We start from the raw sequence: 13,770 nt of genomic DNA on the forward strand, positions 1-13,770 counted from the left end.
ATTTTGAGTGACAGTAGGAGGCGTATGTGGGTGGTAACAGGGGAAGGTGCTTGAAAATGGGGAGTGGAGATCCGAACGCAGGCGTGCTTAAAGGTCAAAACGGGCGTTTTATGGGTGTGTATATTTAAAACAGCAGCGTCATTGACCACGTCACTGGGTTATTTTATAGCCAGAACTGCACGCAAATTTGTGGTAGCAAACACCAACCACAAGAATAGCGAGCAGTTCATACGCTGGTCGATGTACTCGATTAATCTAATAAATAGCGGACATGACGTAGGATGCGTGCGGCCAGGGGGCGTTTTTAACAAATAAACGAGCGTATGTTTTGCTCGTTCGTTCAGACTTAGAGGTGTGAACACACTGCAATGTGCGTACGGATCATTTAAATAGCCACCCCTTGATTTTAAACGAACGACCGCAAATAGCGTGCGGCTCTGAATGAGGGCCTATAAACCAAAGTTTGTGATATACAAGCTCAGAAAGAAGATTTGCTTTGAAATGATGAGCAACTGACATCCTGCACCCTTCCCTCTATTATCATGAGTCCCCTTCATCAGCTGGCCTGGGCAAGCCATACTCCTACTTCAGATGGGCATAGTTACAATTCTGTGGTACTTGGCCATCCTTGTGCTTAGTTTTGGATGCCCCCTTTCAATGGCGGAACTAGTGAGTGGTTGGCCCAGGTGCAAGAATATGCTTTGGGCCCTCCTATGCAGTGCCCCCAGTAGTGGTCCCCCCTAGGCAGTGCCCCCAGTAGTGGTCCCCCCTAGGCAGTGCCCCCGGTAGTGGTCCCCCCTATGCAGTGCCCCCGGTAGTGGTCCCCCCAATGCAGTGCCCCTAGTAGTAGCCCCCCAATGCATTGCCCCCAGTAGTGCCCTTCCCCCCTATGCTGTGCCAATGTCAGTTCCCGTACCCCCTTACACACACACAAAAAAAACCCAAATGAAACACAACTTACCTGAATCCCCGCTCCTGCCGCAACAGCCACTGTCCGCTCCTCCCGGCCCGCTCTTCTGCACTATGGGAGAGACGTCCTGACGTCTCTCCCATCACCCTCTGTGGGGGGAGCCGGAAGGTGGCGGTCACAAGTGAGCTCCAGCCAGCTCCTTCAATGGATGCAACAGCTAATGAGTCTGTCTGACTCTCATCGGCTGCTATAACAAACACACCGTCGCTGCTGGTGGCAGTGTGTTTGTTACTGTGTAGTGCTGACCGCTCTCACTGCGTTCTGCACTACACTTGTGGGGCCTGGGGGACACTAGCGGTGGGTGCAGCGGTGGCTATGGGCACCTGCACCACAGTGGGCCCCAGTGCAAGCCACTGGCTGCCCCGCCGCTAGTTCCGCCACTGCCCCCTTTTAATATGGATTGAATTTAGAATCATGCAATTTGCCTGCTCCACACTTATTGTGTAACCTTTCCTTCCCGGGATGCAGGAAAGGACGTTTGGTTAGGGACAGGGACCCAACACGTTTACATATTTTTCATGCTTCATACACTTCTTATGGTCAATTCCAGACCCGGCAAGAAAATCAGTCTTTACAGCCTATTTCATATTGTTTATTACTTCAAATCAGGCCAGACATTTCCCTTCGTGTAACTGAAGTAATTACACCTTTACTGAGCCACTCTGTTGTCTCTCCCCTCCGTCCTTTCCTTTTTCTTTTGTATGGCTTGTAGAAGTCTATCTCTATTGTTCAATAAAGCACAAGTAAAGCATTACGGTGGCCTAGGGCCTGATCCCGAGTTGGACGCAATGCCGATGTTTGCAGAGCTGAGCGATTATTTTTATTGCACTGTGCATGCTCCAAGTTTGGTTACTGACGGCAGACACAGTGAGAACGCATAGTGATTGACAGTCAGTGACCCTTTGCGGGAGGTACCGGGGGGTGGTGAGTCAAGCGCCGGTGTGCAGCCACAGTGTCTGCGGCGTGTCTCAGCCTGTGAGCGCATTTGTGTACACAGTTACAGAGGTTCCGGAAAACTACTTCTGACGCACTTCCTGGGCAACCGTAGATCATCGACTGATCTGCAACCGATGCTGCGTCTGTCTACTCAGCTGCTTGGATTTGCGAAGCCGCCAGTGGGTGTCTCCATACAAATCCCAGCGGCTGCAACATTTTGCATATTTTAACACACGGCTGCGGCAGCAGTAGCGTCCATCTGACTCGGGCCCTTAACACACACATCTCAATAAATAATAAAAGAACAAAGAAATAATCTTTACAGATATGGGCCAAGTGATAGGATCTATTTCTAGGCCATTCAGAAGAAATGAGGCCACTTGTTTAATGTAATGATATATTGGGTATGAAAGCTGCTGGGGCAGTATATTGGATCACTTATTGTCAGCACCATCTGTGAGAATCAGAGACAGTCGACATAATTGTAGATACCGCATGAGGATTCCGGTCCTTATTACGATTGCTTTGGTATTTCAGCTTGCTTGATGCTTCTTCCTGCCATGTGACCCTCCCATAAAACGCCCATAAGACGTACCATCTCCGTGTGTCTGGTTAGCACCGCCCAGGAACTCCCAATATATTTTGGCTACCGTGCATCTCAATAGTTACTGCAACTCTGGGCCTGATTGATTGATGGATGCTTATGCGATCGCAGTTGCGTTTTCCTACGTAAGGCAGCTGCGTAAATATGCTATGGTGTGCAAAGATCACGAGCATAAAGATGTCCACTGTTGCCTTCTTATCTGCATGCGACGACGCATATCTGCATAAGTATCGGTAACATCGACGCACATCGAGTGGCCATCTTGCCCTTATGGCAGGTCTGACCTGCAGCAGACTCGAGTGCTCTCCGCTCTCGCAGGGGGCTCTCATGCTGCATATGCAATCGCAGTGGTTAATTTATGAATGCCTATAAAATGGCATTCTAGCCTACAGATACACCTGCATTTTTCTGACCACCCCCGTTACCACCCCCCAAATGCTGACATGTCACTCACTGTGCGATGTATTCCTTTCTACGTCCATAATCGCAATGCAATCGCAGCACACGGGCAATGTGGCTTATACGCATGCGCGATGGCAAACAATCTCTCAATCTGCGTATGTAATAGGCATTGCGTTCATCTCTGAATTAGGCCCCCTATGCGTACACACTGTGGGAGGCATGCACATCTCATTGCTTATACTAAAGCTAAAAGGGAACTTGATATAAAATTAAATACTTTAACTCTAAGACTCAAGATACAATCCACATATAATGCAGTAAAACATTAATTGCGTACCATAACCGTAAAGAGAAATGCATGAGCTAAAACGTATAATGATGTAACATCTGTGCCAGTTTAGATAAGGACAGCCGTAAAGCATTAGTAGAATTCCATGGTTTCAGGTGTCATACCTGTCATTTCGGACAGGGCAAAAGGAATGGCCGATTGTGAGTACTCACTTCTATGTTGATATTGAACCCCTGATGCTGGAGATCAGGAAACTGATCTCTACAGCCACAGATACTGTTCAACACAAGAAGATGAACAGTGGCATAATTGATCTATATTACAGTGGTTTGGAGGGTGGAGAAGACGCTGCAGTGTTCCGCACTGTAATCCTGTGATTAGTAAGTAGGAGGACCCGAGCATTAGCTCACCACAAACCTTGTAACATTTATACATCCACAAAAATTCAAGAGTGATCCCTCAGCGGACTGAATAATAACAATATATCAAAAACCAACTTGCTTATAGATATCACTGAGATAATCCAAGTATATATATACATACGTTGGTGGTGCTCTTCCTGTTAGTAAATATTCACAACTATACAAATTTAGCAAAAGTGCTAAAAAGAAATTCCTATTCTGGGACACTCGTTGTCTACAGTACTATTTAATGTTGAGTTGTAAAGGTAATATGTATTAAAATGTAATCTTTATTAATTCTATTAAAAGATAGGGATTTACATATCTAGACTCAAATTTTAAAGATGATGAGTCTACCCCCAGAACAAAAATACATTTCAATTTCAAGTGGTGTAACGGTGAATATAATACTCTTATATGAATACACAATTGCATCTAACCACCGAAGAGCATAAAATATACTGTAGTGTGGGGTAATTCCCTTATTTTAAGCATCAATATTCCTCCATATGTCAATTAGTACTCTGTTAGAACCATAGACAATCACAAGGATGATAACAAATTGTACAAGAACCTGGATGTTCTATATAAGTACATACACATGTATTCCAAAAAAGTCACAGTATAGAGATGCATACATCTGCGTTGGTTTTGCAATCTTATAATACTTAACCCATATATCGTGTTAATAATATCCAGAAGTGCTACTACCGTTCTTCACTATGGATCAGGCACTGAATATACTAGAGACACTGGACCTCATTCAGACCCGCTTGCAAACGGGTCGATGTTTAGGCCCTGCGCACGTGCAGCGGCCGCACTGCGCGTGCGCAAGCCCCAGAGCGAGAGAGAAATTCTCACGCTCCAGAGCTCACTACAAAAGGGGCGGCTGTCGATCGACAGCTTGCCCCATTTTTTAGGTGTGGCGGTGTTTTGTAGGCGTGGCGGGGGGGTGGTTTCACAAACTGAGGCATTCCTTAAGGGACACCTGCCGTTTTGTGGGCGGCCGCACTGACATCAGCAGTGATGTCAGTGGGGAGCTTCCTGCTTGATCAGAGCAGGAAGCTCCCTGGGGCTTGCGGTTGCCGAGACCCAACCTTAGGGTCTCGGTGCAAGCCCCGATGGTCGCGATGGTCTTGACCATCGCGACCATCAACCTGGTCGGTCGCTAATGCTGTGGGTGGTAACCCACAGCTTAGCTAGCGACCAGGAGGCCGCACTTCAAAACACAAGCGGCCGCCCACATTCAGAGCGACCGCTCGCATTTTGCGAGCGCCTCTGAATGAGGGCCACTGTCTGTTCACATAATTACTACAGTATCAATTGTAGTTAAGCAAAAATATATTTGACATATATATATAATGCTCCTGAGAGAACACAGTTTATACTACTGTATGTTGCAGATTATGGATGATGAAATCAAACATAGATCCAGACTCCCGTAACAGAGTCATACATAATCAATGGGTTTGTTTTTTAGAAAAGGCACTTAAGCAGGTTATGGTCTATGGGGGTCATTCAGACCCACTCGTGAGCGGCAGTACGCTCGCAAGTGGGTCGATGTTCCCCACTGCGCATGCGCACGACGGAGAGAACTCCGTCGCGCGCATGCGCGAGACCCGGGGAGCGACGGACTTCCCATAGCTCCGGGTCTCGCACCAAAGGGGGCGTGCTGTCGATGTTGATTGACAGCACGCCCCCTTTTGTGGGCGTGCTGGGGGCGTGCCTGCCAGACGGAGGCGTTCCCATGGGAACGCCTACCGCCTGAAGCCGGCCCCACTGACATCACTAGTGATGTCAGTGGGAGTGATTTTGGCTCTGATAGAGCCAAAATCACTCCAGGGCTTGTGGCAGGGAGACCCTACCGCAGGGTCTCCGTCGCAAGTCCGATGGTCGCGATGGCCATCTTTTTGGCCGCTCGCATATGCTGTGGGTGGTCACCCACAGCTATGCGAGCGGCCAGGAGGCCGCTCCATTTTCATGGAGGAGGGCCCTGATTCAGAGCGAGCGCTCTGGTCAGAGCGTCCGGCTCTGAGTCAGGCCCTATGTCCAATTTATTGCACAATGCTGCATTTTAGGAGGTTTTTCTATAATTCACATAAACAAACCACTATTGACTATATCTATATACAATTATATTTCATTAATACATTTAAAAAACAAAACAGAAATGCTCTGTACAGACTGCAGATTGGCGGATATAAACACAGTGGCAGGGCAGTGACATCACAGGAATAAGCTGTACTTTGCTTTATTTTTTCTTCTTGTGCATCTGACTTGCTCAAAGCTACATTCCCAGTTGCTTGGTCCAAGTCCTTCCCGTTATTGCTGCCACAGGGAATACAAGCTGCAACAGCTCCGTCATTTCCAGTACTATAACATTGTAAAACAAATAAAACATTTTTACCACTTTAAATTCACTGTGGGAGGTCTAGTAAAAAAAACTACAATCTTCACGACTTAAACCGGTTGCGCCAGCATTCCAATGTCACTAAGTCCCAGAACATACAATACAGAGTATACACACTATGCAATCTTCCGAACGACGGCACGATATATCATGACGGGGAATTATATCCAGTTGATAATTTCTCCTGTATTATGTGCCATTGTGCGTACACACTACCACATCGTAAAACACATCGCACCATCTGATGTGCAGCACAGCAGATGTACTATGCGGTGACGACAGATCTCTATATGATATGTACGATATATAGTTCCGAACCGTGTTGTGATCTATTGGACGTGTGTACCCAGCTTTACAGGCCCCTCCACAGCTTCACACAGCCCCACGCTTTCAGCTGGGCCTATAACATGGAACAACCGCCTGAGAGGGATTTTTGTCCCACATTACCTTGAAGGGCAGCTTTATGGCCGTGTCCTAGAGATGTAGGAAGTGGCCACGGCTCATTCCCTACTGTTTAATAAGACTGAGGTGGCAGTTCAGGGTCACACAGAACAATGCCTTTTATCTTCATATATACAAAATAACGTTTAGTTGATAAAATTGTAAGGGAGAGGAATGTATCAATTCTTACATTACTTATTTATGGTGGAATCAATTCTAGGCTGATGTATACCTGTCACTGTATAAGTGTTATGTTTCTTTTAACAGGTGACAGATCCAAGGGATCAGATTCAGCCACAGGAAAGCCTCAGCTTGTTAGACACTGGGTGGCCATACCAGGTAAATCACTTTTATCAAGTATTAAAATATAATGCCAAGCAATATATCAAAACTTTTGCACTAGGCCAGAGGTTCCCAAACGCGGTCCTCAAGGCTCCCCAACAGTTCAGGTTTTAGTGATATCCATGGCTGATCACAGGTGACTTAATTAGTACCTCAATCAATTTGATTTAGCCACCTGTGCTCAACCATGGATATCTCTAAAAGCTGAACTGTTGGGGTGCCTTGAGGACCGTGTTTGGGAACCTCTGCGCTAGGCACATGCTGGCATGATATACAGGTAGATTTATACACGTATGTTCTCCAAAATCATAGGCTAATCGGTTCCTGACAAAACAATGAATCCTAGTGTGTGTGCGTCCATGTGATAGGGAATATAGAAGGCATGATTCTTAGTTGGACGTTATTGGGAATGCGGACGGATCTCATAGAATTTAGCATGCACCACAGACCAAAAACAGCGACTGCACATGCTTCAATCCAGGCATACGCACACGGATGGAGATTGCTACAGCGTGCGGATTGATCTATCCATCAGCTGAAAACACTATCAGTGGAATGGGCGTTTCTGGGTGGTGGCCGTGCAAACTGTTCCGTCTCATGGGAGTGTCAGATGGAGATGGGACAACTATTTCTGATGGATCTTTTGCACCCAGCATGGGCAGGTGTCTGTCCCGATACTAATGATGATGGCATGGATGGAAAAACTGGGCGGGTTAGGCTTTCACATGTAGTTGTATGGATTTTCAAGAATAAGGAAAAGCGTCCACCTCACAATCAGGCCGAGATTGTAGCCTCCACTGGGGCAGGGACTGATGTGACTGACTGAATATTCCTTGTACTAGCGCTGCGTCATTTTTGTGCACTATATAAATGACTGTTGGCAACATAATAAGTAATATTACAGAATACATTTTTGAAATATTTTATACCTCACAGATGTTGCTCCAAAATACCCATATCGCAATATGGTAAAGCACCAGTGACAGGATGTACTGAGCCAGGAATTATTGTATACACAATAAGAGGAGTCTGACCTGAGATTTATGTTGATGTTTTATTTTTCAGGTAAATTGACAATGTCCCAAGGAGATGAACTGAAAGTGGAAGCAAAGCAATGTCTTCTTGCAGGTAAGTCGCTCACAAATATTGCTACTCCCAGTGATTAAATAATCTTTCTTCAACATAAAAAGAAATGACCTGCAATATGTAATAATCATAACGTATCAAATTATATTTCATTTAAATGCAGCTCCACCAAGAATGCCCACAATTACCGAAGCAGGAAAACACTGGACGAATGGGGAGATCAAAGCACTGCTAAGAGTTTGGTCTGACGGAAACATCAGAAAGTCGTTGGCAGGAACTGTGAGAAATCGGAAAATATTTGAACATATCGCCAGCTTGCTGCAAAAACTCGGGGTAGACCGAGACTGGAGGCAGTGCAGGACCAAGTACAAGAACCTGAAACATGAGTACATTGTCAGTAAGAAGGCCATGGAGTCTGGCTGCACAAACAGGACCATGAAGTTCTTCAACGTGTTGGATGATATTTTACAAAAGAAGGACTCTGAGCAGCCAACACAACCAGATTCTGTGGATTTAGGATCTTCAGTACCCAGGACACACCTCAGTAATGGTTCACATGTCACAGGTACTGACCATTTACAGTCTTAAGCTGGGTACACACTTAGCGATATTTTGAATAATTTGCCCAATTCAAACAGATTGGAATGTCAAATCGTCCAATGTGTACCCACAATGTTGCGCAGTGCGCACTCCCATGGGGTCATCAGCCGCATCGTCAGGTCGGCCTTACATGCAGCGCAACTGATGACCCCATGCCGCAGGATGCGGCAAGGGCTGACATTTCGGGCGGTCGGGCACCAGATCGTGTAATGTGTACCGGCTGCCCGATATGACAGCCCATTGGCGGGGGAGTCGTCAGTCACATCGCTGGGTACACACATCGTTTAGTGTGTACCCAGCCTAACCTTTCATGTGCCTTATATGTGCTCAGTATGTTATGAGAAAGATATGGTTGTTTCATTTTTTTTATAGCAGATTTATTTTTTAACTTATATGATATTACTTTAATTATTTTTTTGTTAATTTGCATAACTTTATTTTCATGGTTTACAAACTTACTACAGAATTGTGATTCCAGATTTGCTATTAGTACCCATACCCCTTTTTGCTTGTTACGATACTAACATAAGTACACAAACACACTTTGCCCCCTTATAGCTGCCTAATTCGTATATATAGTAAAAATATAACTTTTGTGTCAATAGACACTTCAGAGATAGCATTTGGGAACATAAGTATCGCAAACAAGCGGCATACAGACTGTTTCCATTACAGCATATAAAAAAATAAAAATTTGCGCTTATGGGCTCGATTTACTAACCCAGTGTTTTTCAAAGCTGCCGATGATCGGCAGCTTTGACTGATGGGTTTACTTTAAAGCGGCATCAGAAAAAATTGTAAACCGGGCTAGTTTAGCATTTATTTCTGTTGTCGTTTTAAAACTACCGGTCAAAGCTATAGATCATCGGCGGCTTTGACAAACCTAATCTACCCCTAGGTGTGGCTTCTTATCAAAAGTATTTATCTTAATATTGTTAATAAAGAGGGGACTATTTGACCAGTTGTAGTTGCTTTTCATTAAATGTTAGGTTTATTATTTTGTTTCTATAATAAGTAACTGTATTCTTGGAGCCTTGTCTTACTAACTGTGGAGCAAGCCTGCTGTTCTAGAATTAATGGATTGCCCACATTTTCCCTGTTTGTTTCAGAGTGTTGTACTTGCAGAGTCACCTGTGAGTAATGAAGAAGCTAGAAGTCTGTCTGCAGATAATGCCTATATTGGTGAGAGATGTATTGGAGTGGGGCTTAGTCTCATAGTATGGAGAAGGGGCAGCAGACTGTATCCCTCCACCCACTGTCATAAGGGTATACGTGTAGGATGCCGGCGGCCGCAATACCGACCGCCGGCTTCCCGACTCCTCAATCCCGGCTAGGGTTAAATGACAGGCGTCTAAAATCTAGACTCCTGTCATTACCCCTACACCGGGAGACCGGCACCCGGCATCCCGATCGAAGGGACGCCGTGCGCCGCGAGCAGACAGCCGCGGGGGGGGGGGGAGGGTTAGGTTTAGGGCTCCCAGGGGGGACTTGGGGTTCGGCACCACCCCCGGGAGGGTTAGGGTTAGGCTAGGGGAAGGGGGGGGGGTTAGGGTTAGGCACGCCCGGGGGAGGTTAGGGTTAGGCACCTCCGGGGGACTTAGGTTTAGGCAGCGGGGAAGGGGGGGGGTTAGGTTTAGGCACTTGGGGGGGAGGTTAGGGTTAGGCACCTCTAAGGGAGGGCTAGGGTTAGGGGGGTAGGTTAGGTTAGTTAGTACTTACTTGGGGACGATCGGGATTTCCAGCGCTGTCTGGCTGCCGCTGCCGGGATCTCTTCCTCTGTCGGCCTGACGCTGCCGGGATTCGATCTGCCGGCCTTGCGGCCGGCGGTATTACATACTGATTTCGTCATAAGGGAATGTTACACTGGAGACGTAGCTTTAGGCTATGCTGTGCCACCGTAGTAAGTTGTAGGAGATTTGTCTTCCAGCTTCTTGCCTGCAATCTGTCATGTATTTGTTTTTTTCTGGACCAATAACATTCATTGCTAGTGATACTAGTCCATACATGCACGCTAATGTATTGTAAGATGATTATGACCATTCAATAGGATTTTCATAAGAGCTTTTGGGAAGGGTTAAAGGGATTATTGTGACAAGAAGGAAAACAATGGCACTTTACTAAACGGTGATCTCTGTAATCATATGTGTTTGTTCCACCATAGAAATTAGGTAAAGTTCTGTAACAAGAGTAAGTGTATATTTATATTCCGCTTTACAAGTTATATTCATCCCTTGATATACATTTGACAAATACAAAGGAAAAATAAAACCTTAATAAGTTTAGAGCCTCTGTAAGTGCATATTTCTGAAGCTGAAAAAGTGTAATGATTTCCTATTTGTGCCCCACAGTAACTAGCACATTACAAAGATGTTGTACCTGATCATTAGGTGTGAAGAGGATCTAATAACTAAGGGCCTGATTCAGAGATGGACGCCATTCACACGGCCGCTGCGTCTCTATATGCATCGGCTGTGCCAAATTATGCAAAAGCCCCTGGAGGAGGAAGTCTTATGTAAAACATCGCCCCCTGCTCGCTTCTCTGTCCGCTGCCATTGGTTCAATTGCGTGAACATCGAACATCTGAGTAGCCCTCCCTCGGGTTACTCAGGGTATACAGTGAAATCACGCTGCCTGAGCCAAGGACGCAGCCACTGGCATGTCTAGGAAATGTGGCCAACATGCCACTGTCTGGCCGTCGCTGCCCACACATGCCAGAAACATGTCAGTCACGCTGCGGCTTTTGGGGCACTGTGAGCGGCATCGCAGACCCAGATATGCACGTGCTCAGTGCGGCTCCGGCTCATGTGCAGATCTTAAAACACTGGAGATGCGCAATAACATTGAAGTAACGTACATCTCTGAGTCAGCCCCTAAGAGGTCTTTTTAAACAATTTAATTACAGATTTAAGGAAACAAAGCAAAATGTGTAATTAGATCAGTGATGTATATGTCTATAAAACTAATCAATGTGATTTATCTGTTTGAAAGATAATCTCGCACAATTTCCAGAAGAAAAGACTTCTCAGAAAACGCCAAACATAAAGCAAGAACCTACTTCCAGTGGTAAGATATTTGATTTATCATCTACATTTCATAATGATGTTCAGAGTCTGTGATTTTGCAGCCTATACTCCGGTATTACTACATAGGGGCCCCAAATACAACTGCGATGCCCAATAATAATCCATAAGACATTGATTATGCGATTATCAGACATATTGGTAACAGCTGTCGGAATATGATGTTGGATTATTGCTACCGACCTGTGTTTGCGCTGTCATCTTAGACAGCACTAATGGGCCGCAGCCATGCCTGGAGTCATATGGCTGGATCTTCTCCAGTTTGGCCATCCACAATTAACATTGTTACTCTTGAGCACCATGAGATAGGAATCCAATCGCCCCCTATGTACCCAGTTTTAGAGATGAAAACCATTGATGGAACCATCCAACTTTCACAGATTTAGAGAAACAGTAAAATGGGGAGGTGGTTGATTATGTGCTATAGCGCAGAGAGTATGTTTCTAATATATGCAGCTCTCCATCAATACCTCAATCCAGGGATACGTTTTTTTTTTTATTCAAATTTTTATTGACATTTTTTAACATACATACAAAACAAATACAGAGAATAGAAAGAAAATCAGGATATATAACAATTGAGCAGACGTAGATATGAAAAACAAATATAGCATATGATGGGCATATATATAGTATTGTACATAAAAGTATATCATGGTATAGAAATATCAGGATATACAGTATTGAGTACTCCTTATTTCTCCTTCATCCACTAGGGGACACTGGAGTTCAAGACAGTGGGGTATAGACGGTGGTAGAGCAGAGCCTGGCACTTTAAATAATTCAGAAGTGTGACTGGCTCCTCCCCCTCTATGCCCCATCAGCCCCAGTTTTTAGAATGTGCCCGAGAGAGCCGGTCGCACATCAGGCTGTCTCCAGCCTTTTTCATAGTTTTTAATTTTAATGTTTATTTAACAAGCATTGAGGACAGGCAGGCTGCTTACTGTGGCAGTCTGCCTGCTACGTGGGAGCCGCCGGGAGGGCACCACACGGCTACTGCAGCCTGTGTCCGGTGACCCTGAGGAGGGGGCAATAACAAATTGAGTCATCGGACTCTGCGAGGCCCGCCACTGCTGACACCGGCATGTGTCCGGGTTCCTCGCCGCCCCCTCAGCCCAGCATCCCGGCCGCAGCAGTCCGTGAGTATATCCCACCACTCCTGACTAGCTGGAGTGGTGGGCCAAAAACGCTGGGCTCAGGAACAAGCGGCTATTACAGCCTCTTTCCCCCTGTCAGTAAACTGGCAGTGTCGGAGCTGCTTATGTGACCCGCCGCTGCACTCTGCAGTCAGCGGCCGGGTCTCTACTAGCCACTAATTCCCCCTCCTATTTAATGAGGGGAGGACCGTCTGGCAGTGAGTCACTATAGGTGCCTCTGTGGAGGAATAATTGTAGCCGCACCGGGGCTTGTACCGTAGAAGCTCCGGCGACGGCATTAACGGGGGCACTTAGACACCGCTTCAGCGTGGCTGTCTGTAATCTAGCAGCCGCTCAGCGGCTGTCAATTATCACAGCGCCGGTGCTTACAAAGAACACCGGCGCCAAGTTAATCTCCCACGCGGCTGTTATAGGTGCGCTTAAACAGAGTCAGGCTCTCCCTCCTCTTATAAAGAAGGAGACGCTGCACCGCTGATCATAAAGCGCTGACAGGACATGAGGCGCGCAGTAGTCCTCCCAAAATAAAGATGGGAGGTGTAGCGCCAAATGCCCGCCATTAGCGGGAACGGTAACGAAGTTAGTGCTATTCCTGGTTGTGCGGAGGCGTGGCTTAGGTCCGGCGGCCATTAATACTCCCGGGGAGCAGGTGCCGCAATTGCTTCTAAGCCTCTCGCTTAGTTGGCGCGCAGTACAGCGCAGGTTTACGCTTGGCAGTGCAGAGAGAGGTCTGGGCCCCTGTAGAGGCTACACCCACTGTAACCTTAAATGCAATTCCGCTGCTGCAGCTAGTACAAGGCATGCCTAATGTAATATGACATGCCTACATGGGGAAGTGTGTGTTTATACATGTATGTATGTGCGGGGCCTTACTGCATGTGTGTGCATTTGTGTGTGTATGTGTGTGTGCATGCATGCACACACGCATACACATATATATATATATATATATGTATATATATGTGTATATATGTATATAAAATGTCTGTTATTGCCAGTATTGTCTACTGAATTGATGGCGCAGTGGAATACGCTGTGCTGTGTAGAATCTGTTA

At 46.1% G+C, this 13,770-nt stretch overlaps 1 protein-coding gene across 1 annotated transcript in view; it reads left to right on the top strand.

The window, feature by feature from the left end:
- Positions 1–13,770, top strand: part of LOC148517356 (multifunctional protein ADE2-like) — a 69,629-nt gene that overhangs the window by 3,226 nt on the left and 52,633 nt on the right. Inside the window, exons 3-6 of the mRNA XM_088478738.1 lie at positions 6,721–6,792; positions 7,861–7,923; positions 8,045–8,446; positions 11,470–11,544. Coding sequence (XP_088334864.1) covers positions 6,721–6,792; positions 7,861–7,923; positions 8,045–8,446; positions 11,470–11,544 — 612 coding nt within the window. The remainder of the gene's footprint in view (positions 1–6,720; positions 6,793–7,860; positions 7,924–8,044; positions 8,447–11,469; positions 11,545–13,770) is intronic.

This window comes from Taudactylus pleione, unplaced genomic scaffold (genome assembly GCF_031769625.1).
Source record: "Taudactylus pleione unplaced genomic scaffold, aTauple2 ptg000218l, whole genome shotgun sequence".
Lineage (NCBI taxonomy): Eukaryota > Metazoa > Chordata > Amphibia > Anura > Myobatrachidae > Taudactylus > Taudactylus pleione.